At 34.2% G+C, this 19,435-nt stretch overlaps 3 protein-coding genes across 5 annotated transcripts; 2 read left to right on the top strand and 1 right to left on the bottom strand.

Moving 5' to 3' along the window:
• The first annotated feature begins 10,534 nt into the window (after positions 1 to 10,534).
• LOC145008874 (protein INVOLVED IN DE NOVO 2-like) lies at positions 10,535 to 12,950 on the top strand. Its single transcript, XM_078967499.1, has 6 exons — positions 10,535 to 11,458; positions 11,539 to 11,720; positions 11,822 to 11,911; positions 11,992 to 12,276; positions 12,364 to 12,573; positions 12,646 to 12,950. The coding sequence occupies exons 1-6, from the start codon at positions 10,540 to 10,542 to the stop codon at positions 12,883 to 12,885; spliced, it is 1,926 nt and encodes a 641-aa protein (XP_078823625.1). The 5' UTR covers positions 10,535 to 10,539; the 3' UTR covers positions 12,886 to 12,950.
• A 1,499-nt stretch (positions 12,951 to 14,449) lies between these two features.
• On the top strand, positions 14,450 to 16,406 carry LOC145008872 (factor of DNA methylation 2-like). Of its 3 annotated transcripts, none has more exons than XM_078967497.1 (5): positions 14,450 to 14,690; positions 15,079 to 15,299; positions 15,390 to 15,569; positions 15,646 to 15,858; positions 15,943 to 16,115. In XM_078967497.1, exons 1-5 carry the CDS (start codon positions 14,507 to 14,509, stop codon positions 15,961 to 15,963), a joined length of 819 nt encoding a protein of 272 aa, XP_078823623.1. In that variant the 5' UTR covers positions 14,450 to 14,506; the 3' UTR covers positions 15,964 to 16,115. The 3 variants fall into 3 exon arrangements, with proteins under 3 accessions (XP_078823623.1, XP_078823621.1, XP_078823622.1); XM_078967495.1 differs by having other exon boundaries at positions 14,452 to 14,690; positions 15,933 to 16,406; XM_078967496.1 differs by having other exon boundaries at positions 14,576 to 14,690; positions 15,071 to 15,299; positions 15,933 to 16,406.
• A 371-nt stretch (positions 16,407 to 16,777) lies between these two features.
• On the bottom strand, positions 16,778 to 18,120 carry LOC145008873 (expansin-A6-like). Its single transcript, XM_078967498.1, has 3 exons — positions 17,864 to 18,120; positions 17,431 to 17,749; positions 16,778 to 17,346 (listed from the first exon to the last, which is right to left on the bottom strand). The coding sequence occupies exons 1-3, from the start codon at positions 18,012 to 18,014 to the stop codon at positions 17,037 to 17,039; spliced, it is 780 nt and encodes a 259-aa protein (XP_078823624.1). The 5' UTR covers positions 18,015 to 18,120; the 3' UTR covers positions 16,778 to 17,036.
• Positions 18,121 to 19,435: the final 1,315 nt, after the last annotated feature.

Raw genomic sequence — 19,435 nt, 5'->3', positions numbered from 1 at the left:
CTCTCTCCCCCCTCCATTGTCTTCTTCCCTACCCACCCCTTCTTCTTTATTTTTCTTTCTTCCATTAGATCACCTGCAACCCAAAATCAAAAGGGAAAATCCTTTCACTATTTTGTGTATAATCACTACCAGCAAACGAATCCAATTAATAACTTACCACCACTACACTTCTCTCCATTTATATCTACTTCCGTTTTTTTATCTAGGTTAAGAAATTATCACATTGAAATTCATCAGCTTGATGCCGAGAGTCTAACCTCACACCAAAACCAGGTTTGCTTCATACAAAAGAGACATCTAGCTTCAGAATTCAACATTACCACACAAGATCTTGAAACATAAGATAAAAAGGATTACAATCGAAATAAGTACAAAAAGAAACATGTTGATCAGAAGCATTCAGTGAAAGGAATGTGGAGGTCGTCGATGGAAGGGCGACAGAGGTCATTGGTAGAAGTGGAAGTATCGTTGGGATTGGAAGAAAGAATAAGGGTGGGATGGTGGGGTGGCTTAACTTTGATACGAGAATAAGAAATAGGGAAGGAGGTTCGATGGAGTGTAAGGGTTTGTGACGGGGAAAAAGAAAGACGAAAGAGAGCCCCCATTGTTGTCTACAGGCGACATTCCTTCACTTCTTGATCCTCTAACTGAATCGCACATGATTCCTCACATGTTGAATCAAGTAAAGTTGGAGATGTTAGCCAACGGGACCAAACGGGAGCGGGAATAGCTGCCCCCGCTCCCGCCCCCGAAATCAATTGTTGCCCCCGCCCCCGGCTCCCCCGTTTACATAGCCCCCGGTCCCGCCCCCGGTTACCTCCATCACCCCCGTTCCCCCGGTTCCCCCGCTTAAAATTTGTTTTTTTGCTAAACAACTACTTTGTGTTAGGCTAAAAAGCTTGTTTTTAATAACTTTAAAAGTTTAAAACATAATCTTTTAGAAACTAAAAAATTAAAAATCCAACATTACGAATTCAACATTACAAAACGATAATTCCATCAATCTTAAAAATATAAAATATGACAAATCCAATATTACAAATATAAAATACTTACATATCCAAAAATATATGATCAATTCACTACCTCTTCAATATCTATTAATTGGAAACGGGAAAGTGAAACCTAACCTACACTTAAAATTAGAAAATCTATTTTATATATGTATTTTATATTAAATATATATTTTTTACATAAATGTACAACCGGGGCCCCGCGGGAGTACGGGACGGAAATACTAACTCCCGACCCCGGTCCCGAAAATAAGCGGGGTTTAATTTTGCCCCCGCTCCCGGTTTTTTTAAAAATTCAGTCCCGTACGGGATCGGAGTCCCACGGGGGTTTTTGACATCCCTAGATGTTAGAAGCTTGATTTTCAAAGATGTCAGTCCAATTGTAGAGAAATCTTGATGTAACCGTAGATTTGTGGACATGATGAGGTGGTGGTCACGGTGGTTGTTGGTGATAACTCAGTGGGTATATGTGGAATTTTAATTAAGAATGAAGATATAAGGAACATGAAGTGTTCCTGGTAAAAGATGTGGGGGTATACGAGAGAGAGAGAGAGAGAAAGAAAGAGGGAGAGAGAGGCCCAAATTAATTATTTATTTTCTTTTTCATTTAAATTAAATAGAAAAAATAAAAAATTATAACAGAAATGCATTATAGTCATTTCAATTTTACGAGGGACAAAATCTACATACAAACATGGCCAAAAGGACCACCAATCCAAAAAAATCGTGGTTTGGACTAAAACCCCAAAAAAATGCATACCATAGGGACCATTTTTGTCAAAAATATATATCTCAAAGTATTTTTTTCAACGTATTCTATTATTTTTCTAACAAATTATTTTCTAAAACTGCCGGGTTTAGTCCCTAAACTTTGATGTGCTGACAAAATCTACCTTAATTGGATTTTGATGTGCTAACAAAATCTACCTTAAGTGGATTTGTCTTAACAAAATGTGTTTATGGAAATTTAAATTTGAACCCTAGACTATATATATATATATATATATATATATATATATATATATATATATATATATATATATATATATATATATATATATATATATATTAAAGAAGTCCTACCTTACGAACAGTAAACTCATATCTATTTTGTCTATTTCAACTCTTCTATTACCCTTGTTTATGTATGTGTCTTCACATTAATCTGTCTCCAGGGTCATTTTATGTCATTATTGATATTGTTTGTGTAAACGTGTTGCTTTTCCTTTGCTTCACCATTTTTTTACCTAATCGAATTCCGATCTGTTCTTCTTCACCTTATCTCCACACTCCTACGTTAATCAGCCCTTCCAGTTTCTTCTTTCCATCGCCTTATCCAGACATTCTCTTATCTTTCTTCCTTTCACCGCTCCTCATCTAAAGTTTCTCTGCTTCATCTTTCCCCTTCTTCTGAGTCGTCATTGGATTTTAGGGAAACGATGGTCGACTGATCAATATTAGTTTTTTAGGGTGGGTATTCGTCTTGCAATTTTGGGTCGACTGACTCACTCCTATACAAGGTATGCAATTCCAAATTATTGCCTGACTAAGGTTTTTTCTTTGGTATGCAAGATAACCCACACACAAATGGCTTTGGTTCGTTGAAACAGCTCCCGATAGGCACAATTCGCACCTTCAACTTCAGCTTCAGCTATTGGCTACATTTTAGATTTCAACGTCCCCAAAATATTTGACCAAATATTAGCTCCCGCGCATACCAATTCTCGATGGTTACTCTACGTCTTCTGTGTTGCAGTTCTAAGTCATCAGCAGCCTGCTCCGTAGTCTTCTTCTTCACCCACGGCCGGTCTAATGCCCCACCACTGTCGAAGAACAATATAATATTGAACATGTTTGCTTTTTTGAAGTTGTTCACCTTCACTTGATTGTAAGCTTTTTGATTTCTCTTTATCTTTGTTGACGACCGATCAATTCTCACCACCAACATTGCCGACCATCACCCATGCCATCACTGGTGTCGGAGGGGTCTGCCACTGCCGACAGAGATGTGGCTTGAGGAAGTGTTCTAAAGCGTACTTTTCTACCATAGTGACACACCCCAAAAATACAAGCCAAAAATTTCGTTTTCAAAATCATTTATCAAACATAGATCTCATTGTCACAAAGTAAAAACCATAAAACAAGTGTCTCAACTCATAAAATCTAATAACAAATAACAATCTTGTAATAAAATCAAAGTGACTCCCAGGCAGATCATCTGTGGTGTGTGCCATGCCATCAGCTCGATCCCTTCCCTTTACTAGTTGAAGTACCTGAACCCAAAACTGAAACTGTAAGCACGAAGGTTAGTGAGCTCCCCCAAACTACCACATACCATACAAAGCACATATATATAGCAAATAACATAACTCTGGGACTCTTCCCAACTACATCGGGACGAATCCCGGCATCGGACTCATATCCGGCATCAGGCTCACCCTGACATCGGGCTTACCCCGACACATACTCAACATAACATATATCATAAACACATAACATAATAACATAATCTACATCGGGCTTACCCCGACATCGGGTCGAAACCCAGAACAATAGCATAGAACATATAGACTAGCATACATTGGGCTTGCCCCGTAATACATAATACATGTCATAATTACTATCAAACATTGCCCCGACATCGGTCTTACCCAGGAACACATGACATATAACATATCCACATATACTGCATCGGTCTTGCCCGACATCGGACAGGAGTCCGGAACATGTAGCACGTAACATATAAACATACATGAATCATAAATACATCAAGCATACATACTACTTCTCGGGATTGCCCCGGCATCGGACCGAAGTCCGGAACATATAAAACTGCATCGGGCTAACCTCGATATCAGGCTTACCCCGTCATACTCTACTACTTAAACGGTCCGACCTTGGTGCCTTAGACTCGTTCCTACTGGGGGGAAACTAACCTCGAGCGTCTAACTGCTGAAAACCCGAGTGAAAAATCCCTGACTGTTGTCCCGGCTGCTCTCCGGCTATCATAACCAAACGAACACTAAATCAGAAGTGAGAATTCCTCTATGGGTAAAATGACTATTTTACCCTTCTAATCCAATTTGGGCCATAACTCAGACCCAATTCTTTCTAGTCCTTCTAAACTCACCAAGGGCCATAAATTCCCAAATGGCCCAATTTTCTAAATTGGGCCCAACTCTTCAAATTGGGCTTTCCTTTCCAACTCTACTAAATATTAGGCCCTTAACTGATTTCTACATGTCCATATGGCCCACAGCTAATAAGTCCAAATCTTGGCCCAAACCGAGCCCAATATCATCAAGTCCATGTTCAGAGCGTACGTTGTGTGTACCTCTCTTACGCTGCGTGTACAGTTGAAAGGGCTGGCACGCTATGCTATAAAGGAGTTCGATCCGCACCACAGATGTTTGCTATAAAGGCTTCTAACAACGTATCAAACCTCCGCTCTGATACCATGATAACATTGCTATATGATTATAATAAAGAGAAATTACAAGGGTTCTCAATGAAAGACATACATACTACAAAGAATAAAACAAATATAAATACTAGCTAGACAAAACTCTAATGAGCTAAAGTCTAAAGAGCCAATAAACAAGTGGGCTAATAATATATAGGCTAACAATCAATTCACTACATCTTTAACATCCATTAATTAGAAATGGGAAAGTGAAACCTACACTAAACCTAAAATTAGAAAATCTATTTTGTATATGTATTTTATATTAAATATATATTTTTACATAAATGTACAACCGGGGCCCCCGCAGGAGTACGGGACAGAAATACCGACTTCCTGTCCCCGTCCCAAAAATAAACAGGGTTTAATTATGCTACCACCCCCGCTCCCGCTCCCGTTTTTATAAAAAATTTAGTCCCTTACGGTATCGGGGTCCCACGGAAGTGGGGCCCCACGGGGGGTTTTTGATATCCCTATAGCGGATAGTCTAATGTATTTTACAATCTTTCGCAAACATTATACGTGACTCATCTATCTTTCACATTAAGGTTGATAATACAATTAATATCCCCTTAGTACCTTATTGACACGTGTCATCTCCTTAGCCTTTCTTCTCGATGTGAATTTCCTAAAATGCCCTTACTTTTTTCCTCTTACTATTCAATATGTCCTACTACTTCCTGATTTAATTGCTTGAAATTGGATGTCTTCTAATCTCCATAAATTCTCAAAATTTGGTGGTATAGATCCATACATCTCCTGAAAAATTCCGTTGACTGAATCATTATTAATTTCAAGAATATTCACTATGCAAACCATTATCGATTGGGTAGGGCTCCGATTGGGTAGGGCTCCGATCACTGATGCACTACTAGTAGAAGATTAAAAAAATCAAATAATTTATCATATATTGATTCTCTCGAACGTGATGTTAAACATCATAAAGAAGGGAAGAGAATCAAGAAATCGAAAATATGGAGGTTAACAATTAGAGTTGGTGGGTGTTGTTTGGGGCTCAATTCAAAGATTTCAAGATTTTCAAGTAAATTTGAGTTTTAGTTTACATCCATCTGCGGGTGCTAGCTATGCTACGGGGTCTGTTGTTGATAAGCATCGACGAATTATCTTAAGTAACCGACATGTGGTTAAACCAGGTAAGCTGAGTTACTTCTTTTCATCATTAGCCACCACTTTTCAAATTTAGGGAAAATGTTAACTATATACATGATCACATGTTGATGATAACTGGTTGTCTTCGCGTTATAGGCTATAATTATAGGCACATGTTGAAGTGAATTATTGAGCTTTGCACACACCAAGAATGATAGAACATCATGGATGCGGGAGGTATGTAGTCATCGTTTCCATTCCCATATCATTTTATGACTATATTTTGTTAACTTGATTTAGATTTTGTTTGATTTTTGTTTGTAGGGCATTTATTTGGGTTATATCTAATTTCCTTAAATTAATATATTTTGATTTAGGTGCTCTGATGGGAAAATGGTGTTGCTGAAAAACACGGTAGTGGTTGTATTGCTGCCAAGTAAATGGTGGTTGGATTTTTACAGATTTACATTTATTTTTCAAGTTGTCTTTCTTTTTTTCTTTTGCTTTTCTTTGTGCAAGTTTCTTTTTGATTTTTTGAGTGCTTACTAAAAAATTAGTTGTAACCTACACATAAAAGACATTTGTAATACACATTAGTTCTTGAATTTCTATAAAATGAAGAAGCAAATAGAGTTATGAACATGGAAGTACCAAATGAGTAGACCAACGAACAAGATCATTACTGTGAATGGAAACTTAATTTGGTGAGCTCTTCACGTGGATCTATCATTCTGATTTGAATGTGCATTGTTTTCCTAAGCTACTTATTTGTAACCAGGGTTAGTCTATTACCAAATTGCATTTAAATATCTATATCAAAGTACAATGCCTTAAATTTTTTTCTTTTATGGTTGTTCCTTTTCTTTTATTATTCTTACTATAAACAACTCATGTTTTCTAACATATTTTATTAGAGAGAACAAATACTTTCTTTATATTTTAATAAAATTGTTGTTATTGACTAATGAGTTCAAATATTAATACCATTCTTTCAGGTTGTTTTTGTGAAGTGACTATCGACTAAGAGGTTCAAATAGTGATGCCATTTAACATAGAGGTTCACATAGGGGCAACATTGCAACTAGAGGTTAATCGTGATGGGTTTAGGCTGGAACATGGCATAAACTTTGTGGATATAAAAAGTAACCATGTTGCTGAAAACAAGGTTGTCAAGCAAAGGATAATGGGGTAGAGTGCGGGAGTGCGGTATACTTTATAAAATGACATTTTCAACCCTTTATTTTTTAAAATGTTATATTCACTCTACTTCAACTTTAAAAAACATCAATTTCATCTATTCTATTTTCTTAAATTTTGTTTTATCCATCGTAATTTATATAATCTGATTTACTCACGGTTACCACTCCTCTAATTTTCTAACCTTTCGTATATGTCGGTACAAATTATAGCTGGTAAACGTTTCGACGTAAAATTAAAACGTTAGGTCGTTAATTTAAAAAAAATATTTGTTTTTTATGTACATTTCGTTATAAATTCGAGTTCGTCTACGCTTCTTTGTAATTTTTTTTATATTCCAGTGTTTATTTTTATGTACGTTTCCTACATATGATCCAAGTTACATGTAATATGTTTTTTTAATCATTTGAATCTTACTTATATTCATATAGGTTTTGTATATAATACAATTTTGATTATCTCTGCTTGGCATGACTTTGATTCTTTACTATTGTGGTTTGTCAACTTAAGTCTTCCTAAGACTACTAGGTGTGTGCAACATATTATTACATACTATCATACCCAAATTGTCTACGACATCATCTTAATCACAATTTGGTGTTATAACACCAAATGTGAAAATGGAGAACACCAAAAAACATGGGATAATACATACTATTTTCTATTTCTTTTTTTGGATGTTTTTTAATTTCTATTATTCTAATTTGTTGTATTTTTTTTTATTTACTTCATATATTTCTAATTTGTTTTATTTTTTTTATTTATGTCATATATCTATAAAAAAATATATAAATTAATAAAACATAATTCCATTAGCTAGTAAATTAAAAACACCATACAAAGTTAAAAAAAAAAAAAACATTACAAACAAACAAAAGAAAAAAAAATCATTGAACAAAAAACACACGATAGTCCTAATAATTAAAAAAAAAAACACCGACAAACTATTCTTCACACAAGTATTTGCTCTCGATCTTTGCATTCATCATGCGTATCACTTCAGCTCGTCTCGGTGGCAAATTTTCTTCGTTTGTCGTAAAAATTGCCAAATATTTCGATATGCGATCTTCTTCGGCTTCTTGACGAAGGAAATCCAAATGCTCCCGTTTCAATTCATATCTTTTATTTGCGATTTTCGTGTGGACGTCGATTTTTTTTTCATTTCGTCGTGCTCTCGAAGCCAACTTTCATTCTCCTGTGCATGTCGTTGCGCGCTTCACTTTGTCGTGCCACATCGGTCGTCGCGGCGGAGATATTTCCTCGATGTCGTCAAACTCGTTCGGGATCTCATCGATGTTTACTTTGAGGTCGATGTTCGTGTGTCCATCGGAAAACGTCAACTGAACCCGAACCACGAGACCTCTTTGATTGTTACTCCGATGATGTTGGCATTTTTATCCATTTTGGATCTTTCCTCACTATCTCCTGTACTTTTTCGTACTCAAATACGTGACCCATTTGCACGTGATATTTCTCCCTCGCGGCTCTAAACACATCGAAATCATTGACACCACTGTGACGTTGCGAAGAAAGTTTGTTGTATATAAATTTGAATTTGGTGCACTTCTGGCTAATTTGAGTCCATTTGTCACTAAGCATATCATTATTGCGATATGTGTCACCCTTGTTCAAAACTGTGCGGAATTTGACAATTACGACATCCAAAAAAGCAACTCTCTTCATATCTTTCCCCAAAGTTGGTTGTTTTGAAGTATCGCACCAAACCACCGCCAACACATGCTCTTCCTCCGGTGTCTACCATGTTGGAGGTGCTTCCGTTTCTTTCGCCTCGACCACGACCTTTTTCCCTTTTCTTCTTTGATCTCCTTTTTTTTGTCCGATGCTTTCCAACTACCCCCGACTTGCGTCTCAATAACCGTTTCTTGCGTGGGTGGGGGTTGTGTGGTTGTTTGTCGTATAAAATGCGAGGTACAAAATTGTAGTGGGGTGAGATGGGATTGAAAAATTGACGGTATATGGAATTTGTGGTGAGTTTTGCGAGTTGAAGAGGTTTATGTAGCCCTCGTATGCCGCAAAATCTATTGGAGTGGATGTGTTTGTGTTTGGAGGAGGAGTATTCGGGTTTTGATCTATAGTTGGATGATTTTTGTGTTTTTGTTTTGAGTGATTTAGTAAATAGATATAGAGAAATATATGTGTAGTAAAAAGAATGATATACCAAAGGGCTTGTAGCCTAGCGGTATCCGGTGTTGCCCTCCCTACTTGAGGTTGAGGGTTCAAGTCCTGTCGTGGACATAGGTGGATTTAAGGTGTAGTTTAGGATAGGAGTAGGTTAGATTTGCCGTTTCAAAAAAAAAAAAAAAAGAATATATATATATATATATATATATATATATATATATATATATATATATATATATATATATATATATATATAATGAAAATGTAATTAGTAAAATTTTTTATTATTAAAGTTACCGTTTTTAAGCGGTTGAAATTTGAAATTGCACTGTTTTTAAACGGTTTAATTTTGCAACGTTCAACTTAATCCGCGTTATGATACGTTACCACAATAGCGATGGATAACATAATATGTAATAACGGGAGGGTGTGGCAGTGTTCGCCCGCTATGGTGTAGTTATAGCGCTGCGACATCGGATAACGCCATACATGCGTTGCCCACACCCGTCTCTTTAACTTTATATAAACTTATTTTCTATTGCATTTCAAATACATTACTACCACTGCAACGAGTAAAACCCTGATTAGTAAACAAAAATCAAAAACAAAACCCAATTTCATCAATACTTCTATTTTTTTTTTTTTTTTTTTTTTTTTTCTTTTTTTTTTTTACCAAAGTCTAGCCTAGTAGTAGTATCTCTAGACGAAACTCCACTTGTCACCCTCCCCTTCCGTTCTGCCGCTTCATCAAACCAAGACCCTCAAAATTCAATATTCCTTAAGTTTTAAATAATTAGATTCAGTGATCTTCATCTAGTGAAAATCCGTAGTTAACCGAAGAGTTCAATCCAGTCGACGTAAGTATCCTCTCTTCTTCAGCTTTTGCTGCGTACACGCTTACTGTTTGTGAAGATATATACTCTGTAATCATACATTTATAGTCATATAGAGTTTATTTATCATTTTTTTGAGTGTTTGATCTACATTATCTTCAGTTATTGCAGTGCATGTTGATATTTCGTGATGCTTCTTATTGCACTCATATTGTAATGTTCAATGATCCTTCCCTTCCCTTGTGGTGCAAAATGTAGTGTATGATCTACAGATAGTAGCGATTTTACTTCAACTTCTGACGGAATCCTTTTTCTGAACAACCAAAAATGATTTGTTTATTTTCAATTCGGAGAAACTATGGATGATTGCGGTTCGCTGTAACCATACGCACAGTATTCATAATGCTTGCATTATTTGGAAATGTAGAAAGATGAATGCGATTATAACTTCAAATCGCAGAAGTTATGTTCTGAAAGAGAGAACATTAACCTAAAAAAATCGAAATACTAGTAATGTGACTTCGTAATTTCTAGGGCACGATGAGGATTTATATTTTATGCATAATCAACAGACGGAGTCAGATTTTATGCAGATATGAGTTTTTGATCTGTTTGAGTTTTTAGTCCCCTTGATATGAGTTTTTCATCTGTTTGTGTGTTTTGGTTATCACTAACACCTGTGCATCGGTTCAAGTTGTGTTATCTTCTGAAAATACCATTTGCTGATCTGTATAACAATACATACCTTTTCCATGTTAACAGGCTTTCTTGTTGATTAAAAATGACTGAGGATCATATGGAGCAAAGTTCTGATGAAGACAGTGATTCCGAACTAGAGGAATATGAAGAGAAAAGCTATGAAGAGCTCAAGGGTGGAAAATATCACATCAAATTACCAAACGAAGCATTCACTTGCCCATTCTGTTCTAACAAGAAAAAGCATGATTACCAATACAAGGACTTACTACAACATGCTACTATGGTTGGGAAAACTGATTCAAAAAAACGAAGCAAGAAAGACAAAGCAAATCATTTAGCATTATCCAAGTATCTCAATAAAGATCTATCAGAAGCCTCTGGTTCCTCACAAGTTAACAATGAAGTTGATCACCTTGCAGATCATGATGGTGATGAAATGTTTGTATGGCCATGGAAAGGCATTGTTGTTAACCTACCAGTTAAGTTAACAGATGGGCGTTATGTTGGGAGTAGTGGTTCAAGTTTGAGAGATGAGTTAACCATGAAAGGTTTTAATCCTACGCGGGTGATCCCATTGTGGAATTTCCGTGGTCATTCAGGATCTGCAGTGGTTGAGTTTAAAAAAGATTGGACAGGTTTCAATAATGCCATGTCATTTGAAAAAGCTTATGAGGCTGATCACCATGGTAAAAAGGATTGGAATCCAGGTAATGATCATACTCATAGCTCTGGTATTTATTGTTGGGTTGCTCGAGGTGATGATTACAGATCTAACAACATAATTGGAGAGCATCTTCGCAAGATTGCTGACCTTATGACCATTTCTGATATCATGGAAGAAGAAGATCACAAAGAGATTCAACTCAAGTCAACTTTGACAAATGTGATTCAAGTCAAACAGAGGCACATTGAAGAGATGGAGAGTAAATACATGGAAACAGAAGTCACCCTTCGCAACTTAATTGCTGAAAAAGATAAGATTCACCAATATTATAATGAAGGTATCTGTTATGTTCAAAATTCGATTATTGTTCACTAGTACACATAGTAATAAAAATTCCCATAATCTTGTTTTGATTAGAGTTCAAGAAAATCCAGTTGAGTGCACGAGAACATTATCAGAGGATACTTAATGACCATGAAAAACTAAAACTGAGACTTGAAAGTGAAAAGAAAGAACTTCAACTTCAGAGTGAAGAATTGCAGAAGCGTGAGGTTGTAAATGAAAACGAAAGGAAAGTACTTGCTGAAGAGATCGAAGAGGTATGACATTATTATACATATTTTTTATTTCCAGATTGTTTTAATTTAATTTAAATACACCCAAAAAAAAAAAAAACATATGTTTATCTCCTATCTCCCAGAATGCTGCAAGAAATAGTTCGCTCAAGATAGCAACTGCTGAGCAAAGGAAAGCTGATGAAAGTGTGTTGAAACTTGCAGATGATCATAAGGTAGTTTTATTATACTTGTGTAATATATAAAGTAAACTAAATCTGTAATTTGTTTAACTTGTTTTGATTGTGGGTGTTAGAGGGAAAAAGAGAAACTCCATGAGAGAATAATCATGCTTGAGAAAAAACTGGATGCAAAACAAGCAGTGGAGCTAGAAATAGAGCGTTTAAGGGGACAATTAAATGTTATGAAGCACATGGGGGATGATGATTTGGAGGTTTTGAAGAAGATGGATGAAATACACAACAACTTAAAGGAAAAGGAAGAAGAGTTTGTTGATCTGGAAACCTTATATCAAACTCTAGTTGTTCAAGAACGAAAAAGCAATGATGAGCTTCAAGAAGCTCGCAAAGAGTTAATTGAAGTAAGTGTTTTGAGAAACAGCGATGTATGTAATTTCATATATATATTTTTTTTATTTTCTTATATTGTATTATATTTGTTTACGAAGGGATTTAAGGAAGTCCCAAAAGGCACAGATATCGGTGTGAAGAGAATGGGAGAATTGGATAATAAACCATTCTATGGTGCTATGAAAAGAAGATACAATGAGACAGAAGCAGAAGACAAAGCTTCAGAGATATGTTCATTATGGGAAGAGTACCTTCGAGATCCCAATTGGCATCCTTTCAAAATAATCACCATCAATGAAAAACCACAGGTTATTGGTCAAAATTTATATTCCTTGATAGTAGAGGGGCTAAAGCTAAACTGTGGTTATTTATTGGTGCAGGAATTGATAGATGAAAGCGATGGAAAATTGGAAGGCCTGAAGAGAGAGTTGGGTGAAGAAGTGTACAATGCTGTAATAAATGCTTTGAGAGAGATTAATGAATTTAATCCAAGTGGAAGATACATTATAACAGAGCTGTGGAATTTCGCTGAGGGAAGGAAAGCGACTTTGAAGGAGGGAGCTTCTTGTCTTTTGAAGATGTGGGACGCCAAAAAACGTAGGCGAACACAACATGTGTAAATACTAAATAGTTGTAGTTTGAATTTATGTTTTGGTTTTGTTATAATTTGTGTAAAAAAAAAATGATGCCACAACCGGTTTAATACCAAACTGAAATCAATCTTAACTTCCTAACTCCTAAGGTTATGTTTGGCATCACAGCTAGCTTAGAAACAAACTTATAATTAGTGGTTTTGTTGTTTAAAAGGTGCCTGTTTATAATTTAGTGTTTTTTTTTAATAGGTTTTAAATAAAAGGTTATATTAAAAGATTCAATGTTTTATTCTTTACTTTTTGTAATAGGATGATCTATATTGTTATATTTTCAATTATTTTTTTTATGTAACATGAAGTTCATACTCCATATAACATAGATTTCATATTAAACTCATTTAATATTCTTGTTACTTTGCATCTTTTTATTTTCATTCTATTGACTTTTAAAACTAGATAGATTATAGTTTTAGAAGACAAAAAAAAAAAAAAACGTGTAAATATAAAGTTGAAAATAAACGAATTTGAAACAATGTAAAAGTGAAATAAATAATAAATGTCTAAAAACGTAGTTGTAAAAAAAGAAATTAAATTGTCTCGTATCTTTTATACCTACAAATATTCATATACACTAACATTATGATACGTGTTATTATTTTACCATTCAATTTAATTTTATTTAATATATTATTAATAATCTTCTAATGAGATAAGTTAAGTAAAAATGGAATTATAACATATATCATAATTTTAATGGATATAACTATTTGTAGGTATAAAAGGTAGGAAACAATTTATTATATCATAATTTTAATGGATATGACTATTTATAGGTATAAAAGGTATGAAACAATTTAATTTCTTGTAAAAAAATTATAAAAATCAAATTGTGGAAAACATATAAATCCATGGAAATGCAAAGTAGTAGAAAAATTAAAACAAATTTTGTAAAAAAGTAAGGGCAATTTGTAAATAAAGTTGGGACCAAATACATAATATAATTAAGATTTGTTGCAAATTTGTGGAAAAAAAAAACAGTTGGATAACATAAGAAACTTGATATAGCAAGTCACATTTTCAAAATTATAATGACCTTAATGTTAACCGACTAAATAAACACATGGACAATATTTGACTGACCATTTTCAAACTTAACATTTTATGGATATATCGTATTGAATATTCACGACAAAGATTAGTGTGAAAAGCCAAAACAGAAAAACGGACGTTCTAAGTTTTGAAATTTAAAATAACCAAATTTTTGTGTTTGGTTTTGTTTTTGTGTCATAAAAGGCAAAAAAACAATCGAATTAAACTGCAAACCCCAAATAACATAGGTTTGTAAATACATGTAATATTTAATTGATTTTTAAATGCTCAACGCTTTTTTTTTTTTTTTTCCTAATCTACAATTCGCTTTTATCATAAATCCTTTAAGGTTGAATTCGAGCACTTCAAAAGTTTAATCATACAAAAATTAATACGATAGTATAACTGAAACTTTTCAGCAACAATAGGGGCTAAAGTAAGAAATTCGAAAACCAGAAGGGCCTATATTGCCCACTTTATGTTAAGACAAAAGATGATAAGACCTCTTCAGAATTCAGACATGACTCGTCTCTCTTGTTGACGACAGTCATCGGGAAAAATGGCGGAAGGTAAATTGGTTTCGGAGCTCCGAAAGGCACGTAGTTTGGCGGTGGGTCTAGCGAGAGAAGTTGACATGAAGAATCAAAGGCTGTGGGAAATGGAGCGCCATTCCGAAGAGATATCTTCCCGCCTTCATTCCATGATCGCGGAGAAAGATCGCATGAACCATTCGTTTTCTGAAGGTATTTACATTCTGATCATTTTTACATTATCGAACTTTTTTTTGCACCCTTTCCGCGAAACCGATGAAGTCAATTTTAAACGGAAGACCTCGCATTTTTCTGAGGGTTTTTTAGGTCAATGTATGGTTAGTTAGTTAGCTGTGTTCTCCAAATTGGGAGTCAATGCATATGGTAATTCCCTTCCTTGATGACAATTTCTAAAATTTGAACCGAATTTACCCCAATCATGGGTTCAATCTATGAAATCGAAGTTCACGGATATACCCTAAAGTGAAAAGAACAATCTTTTTGTTCTAATTTTTAGTTCAGATGATATAATTTCTGAACACCCTTATATTGCACAATGTAGATACTTCCTCTTTCTAACACAGTTGGTGTAGCACTATAGAAATGAGAAAGATGCAGGTGCTTGGATCACAAAACACCAAATTGAAGACTGAATTGGAATGCCAATTGAGCAAAATGCATGTACTTTTTCAAGAAAGTGAAAAGCTGAAAGAGGAAGTAGCATATCAACGAAAAGAACTTGAACTAAGAGCTAATGAACTGGACAAAAGAGAGTCACAACTTGAGATTGAACGCAAAAGCTTTTACAAAGAGAAGGAAAAGGTACAATTTCCTCTATTTGAAAAGTCATAATAAAGCTAAATTGACCTTATGGTATTTGTATGATTGTATCTAACAATTAATATCCTGCAGATAGCTCAAAACCCCTTAGACAGTGAATATGGTATGAGTGTCCTTATCAATGACTTAAGGGAAAAACTGACTGAAAAAGAGGAAGAATTACATGATATGGACATTTTAAACCAAACTTTGATACTTAGAGAACACATGAGCAACAACGAGCTACAAGCTGCTCGAAAGGAACTGATAAACGTAAGGTTTCTTTATGATGTGTAGATCCTTTTTTTAGTAGATGAAATATGAAACATTTCCTAGTTTCTTCATGTAGGTTTTGCCCCAAGTTTTGGAGGGAACTTCTATAATTGGGTTAAAAAGAATGGGAGAAGTTGCTCAGAAACCTTTTCAAGATGTGTGTTTGCAGAGATTTTCTAGTCAAGATTGGGAAATGAGATCAGTTGAGTTAAGTTCATTGTGGCAAGATAAGGTGAATACTCCAAATTGGCATCCTTTCAAACAAGCTGTAAAAGATGGAAAATTACAGGTATCTTTCTTTCTATCTTTCTTTCATATCCTTTCATTTTCAAATCAAACTAATTTGATCTTATTTATCTTTAGGAAATAATAGATGAAGATGATAGCCATTTGAGAGAGTTAAAAAGTCAATGGGGTGAGGAAGTATGCAATGCTGTAGTGAAGGCGTTGTTGGAATTAAATGAGTATAATTCAAGTGGGAGATATGTTGTATCAGAGCTTTGGAACTTCAAAGAAAATAGAAAAGCGAGTCTTAAAGAAGTTATTGATTGCTTAGTCCACCAATTGAAAGCAAACAAGTCACTTAAACGTAGAAGAGATGGTCAACGCCCAAATTGACTTCTTAACAAACTCTTTGTTATACATTTAAATTGTTGTATGCTAATTTAACTTCAAAGACTTTTCACTTAATATATGAACCTTGGGTGTCTGTAAAAGATTTTTTTTTTTTTGAAATTATGATTTGGTCAAATTGTGGTGATTGTGAGACAGAGATAAAAGATTTGATGAGTGGATGAAAATTGAAATACAGAGGATCGAATCCCTGAAGAGTGGATATTTCTTGGCGTTTACCTTGTATTTTTTTCTGAGTGATTCAGTGTTGCATTATTTGTACAACACAATGATTTATTACATTATCCATGTGACTATGTGAGTGAGACTATGTTGACATCTGTGCAGGTTGCATTATTCATTGCTTTTATTTTATATTATCTTTGCTACATGCTACGTTCTTATACAATTTGATAAAAATAAATACATAAATAAATAATGTCAAGTGGGTTCAACAGATTTTATTGAATAAAGTTAGTTACTAGAAATCTAGTGATGTTCTTCTCATGTATATTTCCCTTTTTTTTATTTGAAGTGTTTTTCTCTTTCTCTTTTTCGCACACATGAGAATGATAAGATATAACATGAACATAAAATTTAGAAGAGTTATATTTTATAGTATGTATATTTTATTTTAAAGAAAATTAAAGCTGCGGGCCCCTGGAATTAGGCATAGCCACTTCAGCTTCCTTACAAAATACAAAGGATAAAAAAGCACTTCTTCATAGTCAAAAAGTCAACAAAAAGCACTCTCGTATTTTTCCCCCCAAAATAATACTATTTTCTTAAAAATAAAACTAAAAATAGACAAATGTGACCCGCCAACCCAAACCCGGTCTTGATCCGACTCCAATTTCAAACCCGGAAATTCTTCCCGGTAAAAGTTTGCCCAAATTGCCAGTTCGAAGGTACTATGTTCATGGAGGCTGAAGATCGACCGTCACTGCTTCTAACCCTAAAAGAAAGCGATTGTCCAATCAGCTGAGCGTTTGATTGCCAATTTTGACCCCAATTTCTGCTTAGACTCATCCAATCGGTGTTCGAACCTTTAACCCATGCCATCGTGATATCTCCGGCACCGGCGACGTTGCTGATCAAAATCAAGTTGAAGTACCGGAATCCATTAATGGTGAACCTTATCCCTCCTTGTTTCCGGCACGCCACCCTAAAAAGAAAACCGTTACCAGTCTTACAACAAATTTGACAATCTGTATGGGAATGGGAGTGATAAAGTTAAATATTGACTCACCGGCGGTAGTTAACGGGGACAATTCCGGCACGATACTCTGCGATTTTGAGAAACATGGGCATGGCGAGATCGAAATGGGGGCGAGGTGGGTTACACCATCCACCGTTGTCACTGGGTTGAGCGAAGTTAGGAGGGCAGAAATTGGTGGCGGTGATGAAAATTGAAGGGCTGCCGGGGTGACACCATTGAGGGTCGTTCGTACACTTTATCTCAAAACAAGCGCCGCATCTGAACCCATTGTTGAACAGCGCCGTGCTTAGCGCCGCCGTATTCACGCCGTACCCTTGGCTGTATAAATTCCCATACCCACATGCTCCACCTGAAAAATGAAAATTGTTAAAAGGGTTTTCTTGCAATTCGAGATTCAATTGCTTTGTTTCTTCTGAACTAATTTTGTAATTTTGTAATTGGGAATCGAGAACTGGGAACTTACCCATGGTGCCAGATGCGTCACTACCACCGTAGAAGGTGGCGTGAGCGGATTCCCACTGGCCTCCGGTGTAAACTCCGGGGATACGAGCATTGACGACGGTTGTGAAGAATGCAGTTAACATTAAAAGGCAGTAAACACGACTGAGCTTCATTTTTGAAGAAGAAACAGAGTGGTGAAGATAGGAAGTTGTAAAGCGTGAAGAGGATGAAGAATGTTAAGGGGGTACTTATGGAAGAAAAAAAAAATACGGGTTATGGGGGAGAAGGAGAATCTTCTTGGGATTTGGATTACAAATCCTTGCATTTTTTCTTTTCTGTGTGATTATATGAAAATTACTACAGTTATTACTAATTATTCTTATTTTGGATGAAAGAAAGTAAAATATTATTATTACGTAATAGATAAATCAAATATATTATAGCTACTTATGATTATGAGGTAAGAACCATCCAAAGTACGTGTTTTCAAAGTAATTTAGATTATTACAGAACACGTTTTGTATACTGAACCTACTAACTATTGACTATTGAAACTTTTCGTTTTATTATAAAAATAGCAAAAATTAGTTGGGTGTATATTGTATAATTTCATTAAAAAACCTCTAACATATTTGGAATTGTTTTGGTTTAAAGTTTAAACTTAGATTCATATATCTTTTTTCCAATTCATTTTGGTATTTTTATAACTAATTACCAGCTTACCATTTGATTAAAAAATGGATATATATATATATATATATATATATATATATATATATATATATATATATATATATATATATATATATATATATATATATATATATATATATATATAGTGTCTTTTATATAAATAATATTATATGTTTATTTATAAAATAAATTACAAAACCAGGAAAAGGATAACCTCATAATAATTTCAAAACGAAAAGACAAGAAACTCATGAGGTTAAACTGAAAAAAGGAAAATTATACTTAGATATGTTAAGGTTGTTCTTAAATTAATGGGAAATCTTCAATAAAGTTTTTAAATTTTGGTTCAGTTTACGTTTTAGTTATAAATTAATTTTTTAATTTACAAAAAAAAAAAGAAAAACTAAAAACGGACAAAAGTTTGTATTTTGACCCATTTTTAATCAGTTGGGACCGGTAATAAATTAATTTGAGATTATTTCGTAAACTGATCTAAAATATTGAGACTTTTTTAAAAACAAAAATAATAAGATTTTTCTGAAAACAAAAATCTTATTATTATATTATTATTATTATTAAAAATATAAATAAGTAACTATTTTTTAAAATTATTATTATTAATATTGTTAATAATAAATATAAATATGTTTAAATAAAAAAAAATATATTAAAGACATTTTTAAGTGTGAATGTGAAGGGGATGATGATGATTTAAGCATTGAAATCATTAATATCAGCTTGTATATTCTCACTTTGTATATAATAATTTTACATTTGTTAATTATTGTTTTTAATTCAGAATATTAACACTTAACAAATTAAAAGAAGTTGTCTATTTGTAAAATTAGTTATAAATAGTTTAAGATAGAATGATTTCTCATTTTTTTATATAAAATAATTT

The sequence above is a fragment of the Lactuca saligna genome, chromosome 8 (genome assembly GCF_052625555.1).
Source record: "Lactuca saligna cultivar CGN05327 chromosome 8, ASM5262555v1, whole genome shotgun sequence".
Taxonomy (NCBI): Eukaryota; Viridiplantae; Streptophyta; class Magnoliopsida; order Asterales; family Asteraceae; genus Lactuca; species Lactuca saligna.
The sequence above is the reverse complement of the archived record's forward strand: the minus strand, read 5'-3'. Positions and strand labels throughout refer to the sequence as shown.